Source organism: Eutrigla gurnardus, assembly GCF_963514095.1.
Source record: "Eutrigla gurnardus genome assembly, chromosome: 12".
Classification (NCBI taxonomy): Eukaryota; Metazoa; Chordata; class Actinopteri; order Perciformes; family Triglidae; genus Eutrigla; species Eutrigla gurnardus.
In genome coordinates, this window is record NC_139926.1 from 17,544,219 (window position 1) to 17,565,829 (window position 21,611).

The 21,611-nt window shown below is 42.4% G+C and overlaps 2 protein-coding genes across 4 annotated transcripts in view; one reads left to right on the plus strand and one right to left on the minus strand.

Moving 5' to 3' along the window:
- Positions 1-440: 440 nt before the first annotated feature.
- On the plus strand, positions 441-14,039 carry srpx (sushi-repeat containing protein X-linked). Of its 2 annotated transcripts, XM_084023080.1 has the most exons (10): positions 441-540; positions 5,500-5,556; positions 7,280-7,468; positions 8,244-8,420; positions 9,532-9,658; positions 9,800-9,921; positions 10,401-10,580; positions 11,723-11,856; positions 12,759-12,880; positions 13,380-14,039. In XM_084023080.1, the coding sequence occupies exons 1-10, from the start codon at positions 480-482 to the stop codon at positions 13,555-13,557; spliced, it is 1,347 nt and encodes a 448-aa protein (XP_083879206.1). In that variant the 5' UTR covers positions 441-479; the 3' UTR covers positions 13,558-14,039. The 2 variants fall into 2 exon arrangements, with proteins under 2 accessions (XP_083879206.1, XP_083879207.1); XM_084023081.1 differs by lacking the exon at positions 5,500-5,556 and having other exon boundaries at positions 465-540.
- A 1,008-nt stretch (positions 14,040-15,047) lies between these two features.
- Positions 15,048-21,611, minus strand: part of sytl5 (synaptotagmin-like 5) — a 28,668-nt gene continuing 22,104 nt past the window's right edge. The window contains exons 11-18 of one of the 2 annotated variants that reach the window (XM_084022620.1): positions 21,511-21,576; positions 20,118-20,296; positions 19,688-19,790; positions 19,120-19,281; positions 18,928-19,036; positions 18,292-18,430; positions 17,757-17,965; positions 15,048-17,119 (exon numbers count right to left, since the gene is read on the minus strand). In XM_084022620.1, coding sequence (XP_083878746.1) covers positions 16,977-17,119; positions 17,757-17,965; positions 18,292-18,430; positions 18,928-19,036; positions 19,120-19,281; positions 19,688-19,790; positions 20,118-20,296; positions 21,511-21,576 — 1,110 coding nt within the window. In that variant the 3' untranslated portion in view covers positions 15,048-16,976. The remainder of the gene's footprint in view (positions 17,120-17,756; positions 17,966-18,291; positions 18,431-18,927; positions 19,037-19,119; positions 19,282-19,687; positions 19,791-20,117; positions 20,297-21,510; positions 21,577-21,611) is intronic. The other variant, XM_084022621.1, reaches the window with a different exon arrangement.

Below are 21,611 nucleotides of genomic sequence, written 5' to 3' on the forward strand. Positions count from 1 at the left end.
TTCATCGTTGATGTTCTGTATGTTGAGTATTGCATGGATCTAATGCAGCAATGCATTACAGACAAAAGTGCACTTTACCCAACTCAAGTACTGTACTTGAGTACACTTGTCACATACTTGCTGTTTGCTTTGATATCTCCACACTGGTGCTACTATATAGGCCACTTCTACTCCCCCACATGTTAATCCAATGCATTTATTTGACTCTGAGCAGTAGAAATAGGATATAATTATGTGTAATAGGAGCCATTCTGAACGAGTATGTTTCCTTTTGATACTTTCAAGTATTCCTGATAATACTTGTGTACTAGGTTGGTTCATATGATCTCCTGGTCGCTGCCTGGCGCAGCCGCGTCCGTCTGACCCGCCTCATGCCGTTGGATCTGGAGCAAGAGGCGGGCCTTTGGAAAGAAGGAATGCGCTGGAAGTTTTCCTGCGAGTTCTCCCTCCTCACATGCCGAAGAGTCCCGCGTCTCGCTATGGACATGTGGCCGCTGGTGCTCCTGGTCGTCCCGCTCTGCGTCTGCTCCGCGTATGAAGGTAAGGCAGCTGACCAAACACCCTGTTTAACCCCCCACTGGGAGGAAATAATGGACCGGTTTATAGATTATCTATGTGGTGGTGGGGAAATAGTGGGATGTGACCGATTTGAGGCTGGATTTTAAACTCTTTGTACTGGGAGAAGGTGTTTAGTGGCACGTCCCCCCCTCCTCCTCCTGCTGCTGCTGCTGCATCCATTTGAGGCTGCTCGGCCTCACCGCTGGGCTTCGGTGAACCGCGGTGGTGTTTACGTGGAGGGGGTGGGCAGGCGGGGGGAGTGCAGTGTGCATCTGGGGGACGTTTCTCTGCACAGAGGTCGGTCTGTGGCGCTCATGAAAGCCCTGCGACTGTTATGTGGCGTGTTTGCCCTCTCCTTTAATGCTTTACCAAGAACCACCCATTCATCAGCGCTTTGAATTAAACTGCTGCAGAAAGCAACTTTACATTTTGGGACTACAGTAGTTTATTTTCCTGTTTAGCAAACAGAAATGTCCTCTTTCTCTCTCTCTCTCTGTCTCTCTCTCTCTGACACACACACACACACACACACACACACACACACAGAAACATAGTTACAAGGATTAGTCTATTTAATTGATTGATTGTATGAAATTAATGATGGATGGTGGGTTAATTGAGTTGGCTTTTCCCCACAAATTGTATTTCTTTGTACTTTTTTAAAAAACTTTTGGTTGTGAAATGAGTTTATCATGGGTTTTGGACCGTTGGTTGGATAAAAGAAAACATTTGCAGGCTTACACTGAAGAACAGCCTCCAACATGAGAACGCATACAGATTATCCAGGTAGATGGAGTCGGACAAGAGCGGGGCCGTGCAGTGAGGAGCTGAAAAGACTTAAAAGCTTAAGTCTGGATGGAGTACAGTGTGTGTGTGTGTGTGTGTGTGTGTGTGTGTGTGGTTACAGAGGCGATGTTTGAGGGTGGCTGCTGTATGATCATACAGGCTGAAACATGAACACAAGCTGCAGAGCAGATTTACTCTGACAGTGAAGACTCTGGTCTGTACTTACTCTGTACCGTGTGTGTGTGTGTGTGTGTGTGTGTGTGTGTGTGTGTGTGTGTGTGTGTGTGTGTGTGTGTGTGTGTGTGTGTGTGTGTGTGTGTGTGTGTGTGTGTGTGTGCTCATGAGAAGTTTATTTTACACTGGTGTGTTTGTGTTTGTTCTAGAGGTCAATTTAACCAGTTGAATTGTTGAGTGTGCATGCCTCGAAACCTGGGAAGCATTGCACCAGAATGACTCCTTTTGCACCTTTTTGGGAAATCTTTAAGCTTGGCACATCACTTCTTACAGTTAAAACCTCTACCAAGAATTCGTAGAAAGCCTGATCACATTTTCCATGACGGTTCTTTGTGCTGATGCGAGTCTGAAGTTACATCCTCCACGCACGGGGAGTTACCTGGGGAGATGCCAGCAAGCACAGCCACTCTGGTAAGTGTTCAGCTGTGTCTCTGCCAGGAAGAGGAGCAAAATATAACAACAAGGTCAATCTTGAATAGAGTCACAAAAAAGAACAAATAGAGTAAAGTGCGTGCAGAAACACTGCAACACACTCTGAACATGACATCTGAACAGCGGCATGTTGTTGTATGCTGTATATTTGATGTGTTTGCCTTCATGAATCTGCAATAGCTGGAACAAGCATTAACATGTCATCACTTGATCACTATTTTTGTGTCATTTCTATAACTTGTAGCTCTGGTTTTGGTCTCCACCAACTCATGGGGTCTCTGTCGCTTAAGCTCCTAAATGTTCCGCTATGATCACCAACTGTGTCTGTCTGCTGTGTTGGTGCTGAGCAGGTAGGTAGTTGAGTACAGGGAGTTTATTTGAGGTTTTTTTAGCTGATGCTGATGAGAGGGCAGTGTGTGGGCATTGAACTCAAAGATGCTAAAATGCTGCGTAGAGCTGAGGAGAGCATTCAGGTGATGATTCACTGTGGCCTCATGGCTACTGGTAAACCAGTGCCCCCTTTAACATTACACACACTCACTTGATAATTTTTTTATATAAATAAGTTGATTAGTGCAGCTCCAAGAACAGGCGGGAAAATGCTATATTAATAAAGCAGCGTGAACACTTGATGAATCATTCCCAATTGATTGTTTTTAACGCCTTCAATGGAAATATACCAATAATGAAGGACACAAACCAGACACAGATAATAGATAACTTCAGACGTATAGTGGTGATCTCCACTGTAACTTAGCAACTACTTGCTGTGACTCAATGTAAAGTGTTAATGGAGACACAAAACAACAACAAAACAGCAGCAGTTGTTCCTCAGGGTCACAAACTGTTGATGCCATTAAGAAAACAGCAGCAGTTTAAATAGGACAGTAATCATTAGTGCTCCAAAAGGACTTATGTAACTCTGTTATTGTGGCGATAAAGAAATTGCGTCCCATTTTGCTTTCTGCTCTCTTCAGCCCTGTTGGCCTGTGGCTATACTTCAACATTTGCAGGGAATTGGATTCCCCATAATGACAGATTGTGTAACAGAGTCGCTGAACAAAGCTAATTGGGCTATCGGGCTCTGCAATTTAAAGCCTTTCCGCTGCCGGAGGTTCGTCAGCTAGACGAGCTCATACGCTTCCTGCGTGATAAACATTTTGACATCTGTCAAGCTAAGATATCATTTGAAGTGGATGAACGGGAATTTTGATGCTGGCTGCTGATCCCAGCCCATCACGTTGATGGGTTTGTTAGATATGAATGCCGAGGAGTCCATTTTTCCTTTTCTTGCCTTTGTTTGAGTCTGGAATGCTTCTACAAACATGGAGAAAAACCAGGCCCAGCCAAGACGGTCCAAATGCAGAGCAGTGCAGTTTCAGGCCTGCATATCTGGTCCAACCTGTGCCACCTATTGGCAAGAGAGGGAACAGCAGCAGCTGTTTAGATATGCAGACAAAGTCATTAAGGACATGTCAAGGAAATATGGATAGTGCCACCTACAATAACATGCATGTTAGTGCCTCTTTCTCTCGCCCCTGCAGGCTATGTCAAACAAAAAGGCTTGCGTTTTGTTTAATCAAGCACATTTTCTGCTGCATGCTGGAAGGGTGCATGACTTCACATTGCTGCGTGAGTGTCCTTGTATTTCCCTCGTCGTCCAGGTTACTAAAACAATTCAAGACGACAATAAATGAGGACTAAGTTCTGTCTCGTAGGTTGTTGGGTTTTTGTTTACATATTTATTGGTCAGAAATCCGGTCAGAGCTCAGTATATAAAGGTGCGAACAGCAAGGCGGTTCTCGTACTCGGGGCTTTCCGCCAGTGATGAATGAATTGCTGCTTCACAATAGAAGCCAACTCGTCAGCTGCGAGCTTTAAGATAAGATGAGGCTTTGGTAATCCTACAGTGGGGACATTAACAATGAGAAGCAGCAGTAGAACATATTCACTTTGCTTTAGAAGTATCTTTATTCAGCTCTGACAGGATGTGAAGAGAGGGAACAGCAAGCAGTCAGGCTGATGTCAATGAGATCAAAATATGAGGATTACACGCGCGCATCGTTTCCTGTGAATCGTTTCCTGTTGTGCACAGTTGAATCCAGAGTGGGAATGGTGGCCACTAAATACGGTAAATACTCAACAGTTTAGTGAGAATCTTCAGGATTATAACTCAGGTTTGTGAGGTAATTTGCACCTGAAGAAGAAGAAAGGAAACAGAGTACATCGTTATTGCCAATCACAAACAAGTAGCTCCTACTCGCTGTGGTGTAAATGACTTGGAATCATTGCGTCAGGTTGTTACAGAACTGATCATTTTTATGGTGCATGCAGCTCAAATAATGTTCACTTTGAAGGAGAAACACACACACACACACACACACACACACACACACACACACACACACCTGTAATTAGTTTCCCAAACCTTTCTCTGCCTCACTTCCTCCCCCCCATTAAATGCAGACATTGACGTTTTCCCATTAGACAGCTGAATCTGACTCACCCAGTATGTGGGTTTGCTCTGTACAATCCATGCCGTGTGATCTGACTGCTAAAACCTCAAAGCTTGTGTGTGTGTGTGTGTGTGTGTGTATTCGATGACTTGCGGCATTTTGGTCCAGACAGCTTTTATTAAAGTGACAGAAAAGCCACGATGAGGAACGGAGGGACTCGAGATGTGCTCTCAGTATCAGGTTCAATGACCAACATGCAGCCTCCTCCATACGAAGCTGGAGGAGGCTTGAACACTCCTCCCTTGAGGATCCTGAACAGAGGACACATTCACGCTGAGGTTCATAACATCCCGGGGCCAAGGTTGAACACCCTCCCCCTACTTTAACCCCTTCCTCGCCCATTTCCTCTATGTTTTTACTGTGGCCTGATTCCATCCAATCGTCTTCTGTCCTGAAATAATCCTCCATGCTCATCACGATTCCCATCATTTGTCTTTGACTGGTCGGCCTGCCAGCTCTCCTGCCACAGCTGTTTTATGGTTGAAATATATTTCAGTCCTTCGAAGTGATCTGTTCAAGGTTTACATTTTTTAAAATAAAACCTTGAAAATGGTAAGTACGATAAAATAATTCACCCCTTTCTGGGCTTTTTTGTTTTGTTTAATATTATATGTATATTTTTTTTTGCTGTGGTTATTTTTAGTGTCCACAGGAAAAAAAAAACCCACTGGATTGAGCACAATGAATCTTTGTGTTAAACAGATTCATTTTTCCAAACCAGCTGGAGAAAAAGAGGATCTTTTGCGATTTCTTCCTTGTGCATGTGGTCCGTCCAAAAGATCCAGATCCCCCCTAGAGTCTGGTTCAGATGAAACATGAAGCAATGTTTTAAAGCTTCCTCTTGGTGCTGTTTTACAGAGAAAAAAAAAGCAAGCCCAGAACAATGCTTTCAAACATTGGTTAACATCTTGGAATCAGCTCTTTTTTCTTGTTGTTGTATGAGTTGCTTTTTCTCCTTTTCTTTCATCCCCAGGGTCAGGACAGTACGCCTATGGAGACGACGAGGACTGGTATTCTCGTAGATATAAAGGTGACTACATGCTTAGGGAGACGCTGCCATTACATGCATTTTCATACAGTACATGCAATCTGAGCTGTGACTCACATTTAGGTTTAGAATCAAAAGCAGTCATCAAAGCAAATATGGTGTTCTGAATTGTTCGGACCAACAGTTCTTCCTCTCGTTGCAGTGAAACAGCATCAACAACGAATCGACAACATCGTTATCTAATATCTAGATATTCCAGAGCGATGTAGACGATAGGGGGGTTTAGTTTTGAGAGGGATTTACATAAACATCCTTCGATTTTAATGGCGTAGTGAATACAGCACACTTCAAAGCTTTAGAGGACTGTTTGAACCCACATGTTATAAATATATAAATGAGCGCATAAACAAGTTCACCGCTGACCTACAGCTCTGCTGGCTGCTTGCTACTATAACCCACTAGCTTATAGTGTGTAGGTAAAGTAGCTGCCCTAAATCACATTTGATTGAATTCCTTCGTACCAGGTCAAGATGTGTCAACAATAATATTTAAATATTTTACAGGAAGAGTAGTAGTAGCTTTATTGTCATTATTTTGAGGGTCAGAAGATAATATGTGGCACCCTGAGGTATAAAAGCATTTAAGACAATTTAAAGCAATTAGGGCAATAAAGTGCAATATAACAGACAGACAGCAGCAATACTGTATTTTAACAGTAGGAACAAAGGGACTCTAAGAATTACACAAATGTACCTTTTAAAATGTTTTTGTTCCCTGCGTCTTTAAAGAGGCGTCATTCAACACCAGTTAGTTCAGCCAATTTTGTGAACTGACTCAGTTACGTCAAAGAAGCTTCCAGCCTTAAATTTCGGGGGTCAGTTAGACACGGAACATTATCGTCCAGGCCAAACCAAGCTGTGTAAAAGCTCAAATGTAGTATTATTTTCTCTTACTCAGCGGTGGTGGAGACGTTGCCAACGCACACACACACGCAGAGAGAGAGAAGCAGCGGAGGGAGGCATTGCTGTGTAATGAATACTCATTTTTATTCCAACTGGAAATTAGCCTAAACTGGTGTGTTTTTCTCTCCCAGTGTGCGCTCGCATGTGTGTTGGTCCACAGAGTGTTTGTCCTGAGCCAACAGGAAATAAACTGCAGATTTTTGATTTCCCTGTATTGGAATAAGGACCGTGTGGCCCCTCAAACTTGGCGTGTGACGAGGAATGTTTTTTTTTTTTTTACACAATAGTTGCAGAGATGGGCAGAGGTGTCCGCCGTAGGAGGGGAAAAGTTAGTCTTTGTGTTCAACGTGCAGAGATAAAGGACTATATTGTTTTAGACTAACACTGATATAACAACAAACAGCTGATATCACTAGTGTGAGCAGTTTAGATAAAGAGCTGCACTCTCAACACAGTTATCTGTTATCGATCACACACCCTTCTCTGAAACTTAAGTGCTCCCTACACACCATTATATGTCTTTCCCTCAAGTGAGACTATCTTCTCGACCTCACGAGACCCTGTTGGATTATGGGAAGTTGCAGATAAGGTAATAAGAAATCCTCCGTATCTGTCTGAACTCAGGCGATGGGCGGGTTTTCACATTTTCACACCTTTTAAAAAGTCTTTCTAAGCTTTGATAGTCTGCAGGTAAGTGCTTATATTATTGAATACCGATCATCTCCCACTCCAAGGCCTTCCCATAAAAAAACATATAATTGAAGCTGTGAAGGAAAGGTCAGTGTCTTCCCTTCCGTTTCTAGGAACGCCGTGGTGTGCGCCCATTAAGGTGAAACATGGGGACGTGAGCTGTCGTGCACCCAGAGGAGAACACTACAGGAACGTGATGGGGACTCGCTGTAAAATCCGCTGCAAGCAGGGATACGAGTCCCAGAGCTCGGAGGTGGTGTGCATGGCCAGCAAACACTGGTCCTCCAACTACGCCTGCCGAGGTAAGAACCCACATACGCGTGCTGCAGGGGATGTGTTTATAGGCCAACCCGGAGAGTTAGCATCACTTTACTGGACTAAAAAACCCAATGGGCGCCAAAATGTGCACGGTCGCATGACTGTATTTCAGGCATTGAAACAAAGACCCATTTGGGAAGGTTTTAGGGACTCATTCCTGCAGCCCTCGCTCACTAATGCTTACATTTTTGAGCAAGTTCATTCTTGGCCATGGGATTTCTCTCCAGCCTTCAGCCACATCTGACTCATCAGGGGAGGGAGTTCTTTTTTTTTTAAATCTTACATCTTTTATAAATTAAAAATGCCTGAGGTTGATGTTCAGGATTTAAAAAAATGTTTCTCAGTCATACAACAAATTTGTAAACGATTACTTGGATCAGGTTTCTTGCTTTTTGAAAATCACTGACGAGCACTTTGTTTAAAGCGTATTGAGATAGTTTAGTCCCTTTATTGTAATTAAGGTCACTGAATAAAGATTTCTAATACTTCTGCTACTTCGATGGCCATTTATATGCTGTTACCACTGCTGATCTAGGATCAGTTTTTTAAAACAATGACTGTGTGATTAAAACATTGAATCAAAGAAGGCCCATATTGAGTGGTTGATATATGAGATTTAATAAAATACCGAGATGGACCAGTACTGTATAGCCTACTGTATTATTAAATACATGCATCAGCCTAAATGTATTGCATTAACTCAAACCAAATGAAGTCAAAGCCGGCCCTTTTATCAACGCCGAGCTCTTTCTCTGGCAGAGGTCCGCTGTCCCAAGCCGACCATGCCGGCCAACGGCGGCTACAAGTGTTCGGACGGCTCCTACTTCAACTCTCGCTGTGAGTTCTTCTGCTCGCCTGGATTCAGTCTGAAGGGACAGAAGACGGCGACCTGCCAGCACAGCAAGTCATGGAGCGCTGGAGTCCCCACTTGCGTTGGTAAGACTGTGTGCGTTGTTATTCTCTGCATAATTTCATCTCCCACAGAGGACTGGAGCCTGCAGACTTCTGCAGAACACGACCGTTGCTTGCTGCGGGCGTCACGCGAGCTGCAGTCTACAGTGTATTCCTCATAATACAAGCTTATATGGTTGATGTATTAAAAAAAAAAAAAATTACCTCTAAACATGTACACAGGCAAACACAGACAGTTGTTTGTCTCTCAACACCAGAAAAGGACTGTTTGTTATGGAAGGAACTTACTGGAGGGGATTTGTAGACATGTGACCTTTGTAACAGTTGACACTCACAGGGGTTTGTGTTGTGACTCATTCAGATCTCACAGGACCACAAGCATCACACATGCTGTGTGTGAAGCGACGTCGAGTCTCCTGCAAGTCATGATTCATGTTACTTGTTTTGACTATTAGGTCTTTGGCCAGATCACTTCTAATACTTTAGTTTTTACAAAAAGCTGTCTTTAAACATTTCATGCTAACCTGAGAATGCAAAATCCAGGTGTTTTTGTTGGAAAATGTTGCCACACTATTGCAAAAAATATATGATTTTTTTGTTTTCACATTATATTCAAATTCCTGCCAAAATGATTTACCAGCCCAACTTAATCAAAACCAGGCCAAGATTATGCCGGTTCTGTAATTCCATGGCATCTTTGTGGATCACCACCTAGTGGCATTTTTTTGTCTGTTAGCTTTAGCCTCAGTCTTTGAGCATTACATCATGTCTGTTAAATGCTACCCGGGATGGTTTAAGATGCACTTTTAAGAAAAAGGAGTCTGCTTTTTTTAAAGTCAGCTGGTGACAGCGTTTTCAGCAAACACATAGAGTTAACGTTAGCTTAATTAGCTAGCCACAGGTGATGAAAGCTGCTTTTTGCTGTCTGAAATGACACTGTTAAAACCCCACTAAAATGTTAATCATTGTAAACTGCCGTGTAAGAGCGGAAAGCAGTAACAGTTAATTGCTCCACTTCCCTCTCTGGCCAATAGAGTCCACATTTCATGTTCTTAATTTGTGGCCTGTGTAGTAAACGTAAATATGCTCTTTTATTTACCTTTTGTTCAAGTTTTCTTTCTCTCTCTCTTTGTAGATTTGGATTCTCCCAAAATCAAATGTCCTAATCTGAAGGATAAGTGGGCAGAACCAGGAAAACTGACAGCGAGGGTGACCTGGGACACGCCAGAGGGCATAGACACTGCAGATGGCATCCTCACCGAGTCAGTCGAAACTCCACTTCACTTTTGAAACAGTTTTTTTGCTTCAGTGTCTGTTTTAGTCCCGTGGGTTATCCCGCTCTGAACAGGGAGATCACACTGTGATCATTACAGTGAAAGATTAAAATTGTGTCTCTTTTGCAGTGTGATCCTGAAAGGGAAACCTTCAAAATCAGACTTCCCCGAGGGGCTCCATAAGATGTCCTACACTGTGTTTGACCGTGCAGGGAACAAAGGATCCTGTCGCTTCACCGTCAGAGTGCGAGGTGAGCTAATAAAAGCAGGATTCTTAGTAACTCCTTCATGTTTTTTTTTATTCCAAGAGTCTCTCAGAAAGTATTTAACTTAGTACTAATAATGTGAAAAATACAGGCTGTTGTGCCTGTAATTCTATCTGATTAATTGCTTGTGTAACCGTCTTTTTGTCAGTGCAGAGCAGGACAACTAAATGGAAAAATGCAAAACAATGTCTACAGGCAATCTTACAACGATTACATATATGGAGAATAAATAAAGTAATTAACTTACTAGAGTTTAAAGTGAGCTTTTCTCTCATGGAAACTCCTACAATCTTCCTATAATTGGTGCAAAATTACCTTCATTCTGGGCTTAATCTGTTTTAGCATAAAACAAATACAATTCTTTAAAAAAAAGTATACATATTCCCACACAGAAGGCCTCTTGTCTTTTTCAAATGATGTTGTCTGACATTTAATATCTAATGTGTGTCTCTCTCCCCGTGCAGTTCGCCGCTGCAGCCCACTGTTTCCGGCTGACAACGGTTATATGAAGTGTGACAGCGACGGAGACAACTACGGCGCCACTTGTGCGTTCACTTGCACCGGCGGCTACGACCTTCAGGGCAGCGCCGCCAGAGTGTGTCAGTATGGACTCACCTGGTCCGGCGCAGAGACCACCTGTATCGGTACGTCCTGCATGCAGACAAACACAAACACATTTTATTATTCTTTAAAAGGTTTTTAGAGAAATTTATAAATATACTAAACTAAAATGAACTTACAAAGCAAAACAAAAAATGGCAGAAGAAGGAAATCATAAAAAAGTAGATGATAAGAGAATGAAAAACTCTGTTTTACTTTTATTTAAGGACTGCAGACATTTCTAATGTTTGTTGTTTCAGTCATTTTCATGCATTCGTACACTTCAAGCTGCTTACCCCATTCCCTTGTGGAAGTTGCATTCTTACCGTGACGAAAATAATATTTAATAAGTATTAATGCCTACAATCCGTAGGGATTAGTCCCAGTACGGTAGCCTTGGGATTAATTTGGAAGGATATCTCCAAAACAAAATTCATGAGAAGAAAAACTTTGGACGCAACAACAACCATGCAAATAGTTCTCCACACAGACCTTTTTTTTAAATTCCAGTTATATAATTACCTTTGTCTGAGATTAAAACCTTATTCCTTCTTTGTATCAGTAACTGGACATTCTTGTATATTGTTTTCTATGCAGTGTTGCCAGATGGTGCTACTTATTCTTTTTCAAATGATTATTCAGTCACTTCTGAGATGTATCTGTTCATATACGTAAAGACTTTTACCGTTTCATGTAATGTAAAAGACATTTTTATTATTAGGTCATTTTAGGACTGGTTATCATCCAAAGAACATAAGGGAGAGACAGAAGAGGAGAGAGAAAAAACAATCCGAAATTGGCCTATTTTTATACTAATTGGGTTACTTGATGTCTGTCAAGTCTTCCAGCAGTTTCCATGTCTCATTCTCTGAATTCTGCCTCTCAGTTATTTTTAATATGTGCTGTCTGATGGCAATAAGTCCCGTGTGCCATCCATCGATTATAAAAATCAATACACTCATCTATTGTCTGCATCTGGGAGAAAAAGCAGCGGATGGGAGAGAAATCATCAGTGTTTTATATTCAGTGTTGCAGGTTCACTTCGCTTTTGAATACATTTGATGGCGCACGACGTCTGCTCAGCAGCCCAAAACAATCATATTACAAGCATCTCGCCTTGGTGTATTCAATGTTGAACCCGTGTGTCTCGTCACATCACTTAATTGTACATTCAATGTCATCGCAGCCATGAACATCAACGTGGGAGTGCGTACGGCCGCTGCACTGCTGGACCAGTTCTACGAGAAACGCCGTCTCCTCATCATCTCGGCGCCGACGGCTGCCAATCATAATTACCGCTTCCAGATGACCAACCTGCAGGTGAGACACGACTCGCGGGGAGAACACGAGTTGCAGGTGGGCCGGCTGAGTCAATGCGGCGGTGATTCGTGCCTCCGCTGCTGCTCTCGAGCAGGCCTCGCTTTGCTGCGTAAGTGGGACGAAGCAGAGGGAGACAAATAGGTAGGAAGGGAGGACGGCGTGCGTGTGGATGCAGAAAATGTCACGGCGATGAATTAATGATACCGACACCGGCTTTGATAAGGTTTGTTCCGGGGCTAGACGTTTCCACGGCTTGTCAGGAACGGTTAACGGCTGTCGTTCAATGTCTGACCTTTTAAAGCCGAGGGTTATCAGCTGAGAGACGAGACCGCGTTAAAAGTTTGGTAAATGGTGTCGGAATCCGTCCGGCTGTGAGTTGTTTGTGCTATTCAGAGCAGAATTGATTAACCAACTAATCGATTAGTCGACCAAGAAGTGGGGTTTTATGAGTTCAAAGTTCTTAAAAATACACATACTTCTTTTACCTTATTATAAAATCCAGAATCAATGAATATGCAAGTAAGGTTCATTTTCAAAAAGTTTAACTGCTGCCTCTGCTTCACTGAGAAATCCATTCTCCAGCCAGATTCTCCAGGAATTGCCTTCCAAACCATCCTCATAGTCCACATCTTTAATTCAGCAGATGAAGGTGAAAACAGTATTCTCAGATCAAAGTCTGCACATGCATTACTCTGCACAGTGAAGGCCAAACAATAAGGGAAATTCAGTTTTGAGTGGAGGGGGACTTGAATTATTTATGAAGATAATCTTTTGCAGCCCTATTGTTACGTATTCTAACTTTAGTTGGAGTTGAGTTTTATGTGCTCCGTGATTATATCCTTCTTTCTGCCTGCTAGCAATCAATACCAAAGCTTGGTGTCTCTCCGTTTCTCTTCTCTCAGCACGCTCAGTGTGGTCTGGACCTGAGGCACGTCACAGTTATTGAGCTGGTTGGGACTTACCCGGCACAGATCGGCCGCATTCGACACAGGCTGCTCCCTCCAGCACTGTCCCTGCAGCTCAGGTACTCTCCCTCCCACACACATTATACTATACTATTATACTTTTCTATATTGGATTCATGTTAATGCTGCATCTTACTGCCGAGGCTAATTTGAACTCCTTTTATATACTGTAGTTTAATCTACAGCAATGCATCATATGAGTCCTGTGAGAATCACGTATCTCAGGGAAAATACTACTTTTCACCAGCTCAGAAAAACAGCCCTGTTTTCAGCGACGTGAGGATGTATTCTTTTAGCTGATCCAAGAAAATTACCTTCAGTTTATCATGAAATTTCAAAAGCAAGTCATCCGGAGATACATGGTTTTCACTGGGCGGAAAGGGGATGAGAAATTGCTGTCAGATTAATGTAGTAAAAAGTACAATATGTACTACAGAGATGGAGTGGAGTACACGTATAAAGTAGCAGAAAATGGAAATACTTAAATTAAGTACTGGAGTCAATGCACTTCGTTACTCTCCACCGCTGCTGCTCACTGAGCTGATGTGCGTTTCCTAGGTTACTGCTCCAGATTCCTCAAAGGTCTTTCCAAATGGTGCTGGTAGACAAGCAGGGCATGGACAAGCAACGCTACCCGTTCCCCATCACAGCGGCTGAATTACTCACCACGATCGACACCTTCCCTCTCCGCAAGGACGAGATGGTGCTACAGCAGGAAGCAGGCCAGACCTGCTAATCCCACCCCCCCAAAAAAAACCACACGTCCACGGACTCTCAGCCATCTTTGATCCTTCTCCTCCTCAGTCACAGCAGACAGATCCTCTGTATCCAACATGTCACACACTCCTACCTGAATCTCTGTGTGTGTGTGTGTGTGTGTGCTGATTTGAAGCGTGTTTGAAAGAGGTCACTACATGGAACGGGTCATACAGTACATTACAATCATATTGATTCCTGTGTCTTGTCTACCTGTATGTTTTTATTATTATGAATATTTTCAAAGCAGAAATATGTTTTTACTATTTTGTACAAAAAAAAAAGTATTTTTACTTTATGAACTGGGGAAACTCTTCACCTGCCTAATATTTATAGCTCACATCCTTCAATAATGATGTACACTCTCTGGAATACTGTGTTTTAAGTACAGGACGCTGCTCTGTTAGTATGCTACGTTGTACATTTGAATTTACAAGACACTGATTAAATATGTCTATCATCCATGATCGTCACTGTGTCAATGAAGGCGGTCTGAGGTCAAACCCAGAGAAATTGATTGGTTGCAATCGACTGGTTGCAACCTCGTTGCTCGATGCCATTGACTCCTGCACGCTGCTCCGTTGAATCCATTTCTTGTCCAGACAACTCGTTTAAAGGGTTTTTATAGGTTTACGTGTCATTGTTGTTCTTTTGGAAGATACCATTATTTGCCAAGAGTTAGATTCGGAAGAGCTTCTTAAATTTAATGCATTTTTTCACCTGATGGAAGATTGAGAAGAGTGGCGTTGATATTCTCATCTTCTCAGCTTTCATAAGGAAGTGAATAATGCAAATAGTGAGCTATTGCTTTTGGGTTTGTAAAAGAAAAACAAACTTGTTTCACCAACAGATATTTTCTCTTGCATGTCCAAAAAGACAGTGGTGTGCATGAAATTTTTGGATGTACTCGACAATCACAGCTGCTCTCCAGGAAAAAGCGTTGAAATCCTCAAGCATGCAAATGAGCGAATCAAAGGCACTGAAGTGTGGAGAAGCATGATGTAATGTGCTTTTTTTATAGATCAAAATATTTTTCTGATGGCTTAAAAAAAATAATGGCAGGTTTTCAGCAAGGGCATGTTTATGTATTCATTGACAGGTGTGTCTTCATTAGATAATTAGGTGGAAGATAACAAGAAGTATTAAAAAAAACTTCCCCCACACTAAAACATTTGCAGAAAAAAACACTTAATCAAAAACATAATAAAAGTAAACACTGTTATTGATATAAAATCTTCACAGAAAGTGTCTGAAATCAATTTCTCATTTAGGCCTGGGTTTAGTGTTGCATCAGGGTTTTGGATCGAAAAAATAATAATATTTTTTTATTGGATGTTTTGTGCTCTGAGTCGGTTTAAACTTATTCTTACGTTTAGGACTCCAGACAAAAAAACTACTTAAAACATGGATGTTTTTTAGCTGTACACAAAGACAGTACTAAGTCAGTCATATAAATAGTTTAATATTGGATGTATTCTCAAAAAAAAAAAAAAAAGTCTATGGAAAGATCGTTTTATTTCAAAATATTCCTGTAACACATTCGGGACAAAATAGGTTTGAATACAGCGAGTTTGACGCTCGGAATAAACCAGACACAACAGAGATAGTACATGCTGTACATCAAGAGCTTCTTCAGTTATCGGGTATTGCACGAACCTCTCATCTAAAGTATGTTGTACAGTGAACACCGTGTATTATTACTATAATTGTGCAGTGTGAGTGCGAGGACAAGCGCGACAAAATTGGCATTCCACATGAGAAATGGTTGTAACTTGAGAATGGTTATTGTGGATTTTGTGATTCATCACAGGAGGGTGGGATGGCAGAGCCCCGGGGCGACATGGCCAAGGTGACGCCCCCCCACACCCGGGATGAAGGCAGCTCGCCTCAGTGCTGACTCACTCTACAAAACACAGCCTCGGTCTCAGGGTTCCTACACTCTCTTAAATGATGTAATTATCAGTGCTTTAAATAACCTTTATTTTTTTGTTCTTCTACCTGTGTTCTCAAACACCATGCAGTTTCTATTATCACACTGATACAGTGTTATGTTAATTTACATCGAAGCTAATCTAAATCGTGTAGATTTTTTTTTCTTTTGTGACAACCAGAGGTGGAAAGTAACTAACTGTAAGGTCCCTGGTCTTTTTTTTTTCTTGGTCGGACAACACAAACTTTTTAAATCACCTAGAGCTCAAGCAAATTTGATGTCCACTTTTAACAACTTGGCATTTTAAAAATGACTTGTTGAGTGATGATTAGATATTTATTTGAACTTTATTCTTAAATAAGTCTTTCACCTCAAGTATAATAAGAGTAGCCTGTAGAAGAATACTCCATTTGCTGTGATTGAGAAGTCTTAAAAATGGCTGCTATCGTAGCGCTAACCAATGCCTGGTTATGGTTACACGATATCAACCCCGATTCCAGCCCGAAAGCTGAGATCGGGAAAGATAATGCGTGAGTAAAAATAGCAATATACCATGTGGTGTGTCGTGGTAGACGAAAAGTCCAGCGTGTTTGATTTTTTTGTTCCGTCAAGTCACTTTAAATTAGATTAACAGCAATCTGGAATTGTGAAATGGAAGAAACTTCTACGTAACTATGGCAACAACCACCCGCCTCTTTGAGGTTTCCTGGTGGGACCATCACGACTGAAGAAAGAAAGAAAAAAAAAAAAGAAAGAGGCGAGGATGAGTAGGGATGACATCACGCAGGTGGTGACGGCCAGCGATGATTGGTCTCTCGGCCGGCACAGCAGGACTTATCTGACGACGTGACCTTGTACCCGACACACATATTGTGTTTTCTGAACCAGGCGTACGTCGTTTTCCTCAGTAATTCTAAAGTCTGCCGCTTGAATAAGACAGCAGTTCAAGGACTAGTCACTTTCCATCTCTGTACACAACTGATTATAATTGGACGAATCTCAGCATCGGCGGATGCCAGGATGCAGCTCGGTTGCTCATAAAGGGAATGTCTTAAGTCTCTGTGTTATTGATCGGTGCCTCTCCGGCTGTGACTACATGCAGGTATGCCTCTGGTTCGTGACTCACGGAGACAAGGACGGACACATAAGGAGTCGCACCGTGTGCTTATCCAGGCTAATGTGCAATAAGTTACATACAACACGTTTTTTTCTCATATACAGCAGTAAACAGCAGTGCTTGGTCAAGACTAGATGCACACGACATGTGGATGAGTGTGTAAGGCATGACCGGCTGAACAGGAGGAGAGAAGCGGGGAAGGGGGAGGTCTCTGTTCCCCTTGTGAGCGTTTGAGTCCTGGACATGGTTTTTTTCTTGACCGTTCCACTTCTCCGGCTCTCTCCTTCCGCCTTCTTCCTCCCTCTTCTATTTTAATTCGTCATCCTCTTTAGTCCGTGTATCCGATCCCGGCTCATGTGTTGAACTTGCGCATGCTGGATCGCAACATCAGAGTGCACTCATGAGGGACTTCTGGGTTTTCAATCATGCGTTGCCACAGCCGCTGTTCCTCCCCGTATGAGTCCATCCAGTCCACCTCGTTGCCATAGCTCTTGCCTTGAGGGGAAAAGAGACAAACACAAATATTAGCTTTACTCTGTTGGAACTGCCGGAGAGCCCTGGGGATAATTAGCACTCTCTCTCAACAGGATTTGGCCATTAGTTACGATATACATTTGACATCATGAAGACACATGAATGAAGAGAGTTTTCATGTTGTGCCATGCAGAGAACCAGCGTGGGCTAACAAGACATTGATCCAGAACATGTGTTTCCTTTAAAACGCTCACAAATTGAGTAATCATTCCAATTTTTCATCATCCATTTGGCAGAATATTTCAGGGTTTTATTGTCCAGCCATCTCATAGAAAATAGAAAATCTTCAATCTCTGTAGAGTGTACAACTTCGAGTGAAATCACACAGCTCACGAATCGGTTTCCCCTTTGAATACGTTTCAATCCGCCAACCTCAATAGCCAGAGGAAGAACACCAGCTCTCAATTGTGCAACTAAAGATTTTTGGCTTTTGAGGCGAGAGAGACGTCACTTATGATTCAGGACTCTTGTTTGGTTTTCTTTCATTTAGCTTTTAAAGCCCTTTCTTCTTTGAGCTTGAGTTCAAGCGTATCTGAAATTCTTTGACCTTGAAGGTTTTGACCTTGAACTGTCTTGAACAGTCAATCTTTCAACACACCTGTGCCTGCTCCGAGCCTGACTCCTCCCAGGAAGACGTTACTGGCCAGGGCTTCCTTGTCCCACACGGTGAGCTCCAGGCAGACGTTGTTGAGGTCGCCGGGCTGCAGGCCGCAGTAGGTGAACGTGTGGTTCCACTGCGGGTTCACGGAGCGCCGCTCCACCACCGTCTTGTGCTTGGTCGACTTGTTGCTGTCGGGGAGAAGGTACCTGGGGAAAACAACACAACTTTACTTTGCATCGCTCCGGTCTTTCCAAAATCACATCTTATGTCACAAGGGAACTGAGGGCTGAAAGGCTGCCCCCTCTTCCAGAGTCGGAAGGCGATAAACTTGTTAGAATCATGGAGAGATTATTGATAGCAGATGTATTGATATTATTTCACATATTTAATGTTGTTTATTTGGCATTCCTGAATTACAAAGAATAACCTCATAACACACAGTTTATTATTGCCAAAAACCGTGGCTTTAAAAGTGCGTTGTTTTATTACTAATTCTAGAAATGTGTGTCTGGTCCCCGTTCAAAAGTCTCACCCTTTCACAAAAGGATCCGAAGTGCCTCCAGACTTGACGGCTGTTAGATTTTTGGCTCCCTTGACCAGCAGCTCAACCATGCCCCCTTTAGGCAGAGTGAAGCTGCTCGTCTTCTTGCTTTTCAGGAAGCTTTTTTTCACTTGGGGAGGAAGACAGAGAGAACAAACAATCGTCAGCTCGAAAGGTCACTGTTTATTTACGCAGCACTTGAGAAGCAAGTAGTTACGCACTTCACATAATGAGGGAAGTGCATGCACCACAGACTTACACCTGTGGATGTACAGAGGTCAAGTACACACACACAGGTTATGTACTTAGAAGTATTAACATGTGTGTTTTGACAAAGAAAGAATAATGTATATGCAGGTGACAACAAACCACAAATGCAGACACATAATCGAAGACAAAAACAGAATAAAAACCAAATTAACCATAACTGATGCTTAATAAATACATTCACTACTGGATCATGCAGCATCATGAACGTGTTTAATTAAGGGAGTTGTAAAAGTTATATTTAACTCTGTTAACAAGCAGCCTTCCACTGGTGGATCACTCATTATTACAAACTCATTGGTCAAACCCACAGATCATCCTCTAAAATACTACTTCCAAATACATCAAATATGAAAGTACCTTGTACTTGGTCCAGCGGCAGCATGAGGTTCTTCTCTGCAGGTATGTACTTCAACACGACAGTCAGTTCTCCTTTATACTGCATTGCGGAGTCCATATTGCTCTCTGCCTACACAAACAACATTCACAACCCTGTCAACCACTTGTCTTTGTGAATCTTGGTATAATGTAGAAGAAGAAGAAGACTCGTACCTTAGGCAGCAGAGTATACCAGTCCTCTAGTTGGGAATCAAACTCCCAGGAGTCAAAGGTCAGCTCCACCTCTCCCAGGAAGCTGTTGTGTCCAAACCGGTCGTGGTGCCACACGGAGACCTGCAGGCTTCGAGTCTCCAGCTGCGAGTGGCTGATCACGTACTGCACAACACAGGAAAAACACCAGCTCATAGGGACAGTTCACCTGCAAATACCTGGAGTGCTCTTTATCAGTGTAAATCGTTTTGCTGCCAGTTCAACACAGTTGGGAGTCATTTCATGTTGGAACTATTACTATTTTCTCTCTACTGAACTACACCCCCCATAGCCAGGTCACGACTCCTTGAAAGAGATATTGCTTTTGAGTTGTTTCTCTTTTTGTTGCTTTGAGCACCACACGCCGATTACCACGTAGTCCAATTAAATTCAAGAAAAGATGGGACATCTCCAAAACATACGTATTATTCATTTTAGGGCGAACTGTCCCTTTAATGATTTAAAAGTTATGATGTCTTGCAACTTGACTGACACAGAATAAGCATTGCAAGTGTGTTTTTCAGCCACTCACCCTCAGGTTCTCGTTAAAAACAGGATTAATGGTGTTGGCCTTGATGCGCGTCTTCCTCTTGCTCTGCCGTGACGTATCCGGCAGCAGGTACGTCTTCACATATCTGACACCAAAACAGCACACTGTGACCGAGTTTGGCTCGATATGAGGAGGTGGACACGATTCGCTCTTGTTTACACCAACAAACATGAAATATCACCTGCCCCTGATTTATTACAGCAGATACCCGTCTGAGCAACTACGTAAATATAACAGCAAGGTTTTCCTGGAAAATCTGTTTCTGAAAATATTACCTATAAAAAATAAATAAATAAAAAAAGGCTTATACTCAACTCACATAAAAATGACACATGGACATTTTCATCTAACTCTAACGGTGAGACTTGAGGAATGAGAGGAATGCTGGTGTTTGTGTGTGTTGTACTCGTACGTGTCCGTGCGTTGCCTCCTCTCATCTCCCGTTGCCAGGTTGTGACACTCCTTCACCAGGACATTGAGAGCGCCGGTTTTGTAGCTGTAGCTGATGTTCAGCAGGATCTCGCCGCTCACCCGGGCGTTGCCATAGTCACCGGTCTCACTGTACATGCTCATCATGCTGTTTATACTGCTCTGTTAGGCAAAGGACGGCGATGAGGGAGGTGGAGATGCGAGAGGGGGAGAAGGTCGAGGGGGGGATTGAAGAGGCGAGGAAGAAAAACACGACACAATCAGAAAAGAGAAAGCTAGAGACAACGACAACAACAATCTAAAAGTATAACAAAACGCTGATGAAACAAGTAAAGAAGTTGCGGCCCTTTAAGAACCTAAATCTGTGGTAATATATGGTATTATTGATGGTATTTAAAACGAGGCTCCTCTGGTATAGAGGAGATATGCACAATAGTAGTAGGATAAATAAACTTTCACTTTGGACCAAAATCCAGCAACTCTAGATGAAGATTCAGTTATATCATCCATATCACAACTTTGCAGCTTGCATTATGTTATAATGTATTATCCGTGTTTGAGGGTCTAGAAAGTAAGTAAATAATGAACCCTTTTCAGGGATGAGTCAGGGTTTGAAAGGATGTCTAATAGAGCAGAAAACGTGAATACATTATTTCTACCATACATTTACATGTGAAAGGATGTGTTGGAAGCACATTAGGGAGACTTATTACCAAGTGGGATCTTTGCTTTGATGCAGTATAATATGTTTTCTTTTTTTCTCTCAGTAAGTCACCATGACATGTTTTGGTCGACCATTGAAATGTCAGAAAATAGTAGAAAATACCCGTCACGGTTTTCTAAAGTTTAAGATCTTGAAATGTTTGCAAGAGGAGGGGAAGCTGCCAATCACATGGTCTTCTACTGTAACATCCAGGAGTTGACTTTTTCATTGACTGTCCAACAGTGAGTTTCATAGATTGACCAATTAGAGAGCTTGTGCCTCCTCATGCTGTGTACCTGCAAAACCTATTTCACAAACAAAAGACTCCAAATCACTACAACAGCAGCAGGTAATTTTGTCTGGCACACATGATTGTCGGAGCTCTGGACACGACTTAACTGTAGTCCACTGATTATTGGAATATTGGTGTGCGGAGAGCACTGAAAAGAGAGAATTCTGGGAGCCCATGTTATTAATGACTTCATTAATGTGAGGAGCTTAGACTTAATGCATGTAGCTTAATATAAAAAAACTACTTAATACATCAGTTTATTCAGGAAAACTCAGTATATATTAATGCATGTCATATATTTGTGCTCCTACATTTGTACTGTCCTACAATGGAGAGGTGAATATGAACGCATGCACAAACGTGGAATAAGGGGAGACTTACAGTCTCAGCGTCGGAGTCAGGCACATTGAGGTACCCCCACCTTCTCTCAGAGCCAGGAGTGGAAGACTAGCAGCAGAATCATTTATGAGATAGAGAGATAA

Excerpts from the sequence above, each read along its gene's own strand:
- srpx (XM_084023080.1), top strand. The coding sequence starts at position 480 with ATGGACATGTGGCCGCTGGTGCTCCTGGTCGTCCCGCTCTGCGTCTGC. Across the intron at positions 5,557-7,279 it reads GTATTCTCGTAGATATAAAG|GAACGCCGTGGTGTGCGCCC; the intron begins GTGACTACATGC and ends TTCCGTTTCTAG. Across the intron at positions 9,922-10,400 it reads CTTCACCGTCAGAGTGCGAG|TTCGCCGCTGCAGCCCACTG; the intron begins GTGAGCTAATAA and ends CTCCCCGTGCAG.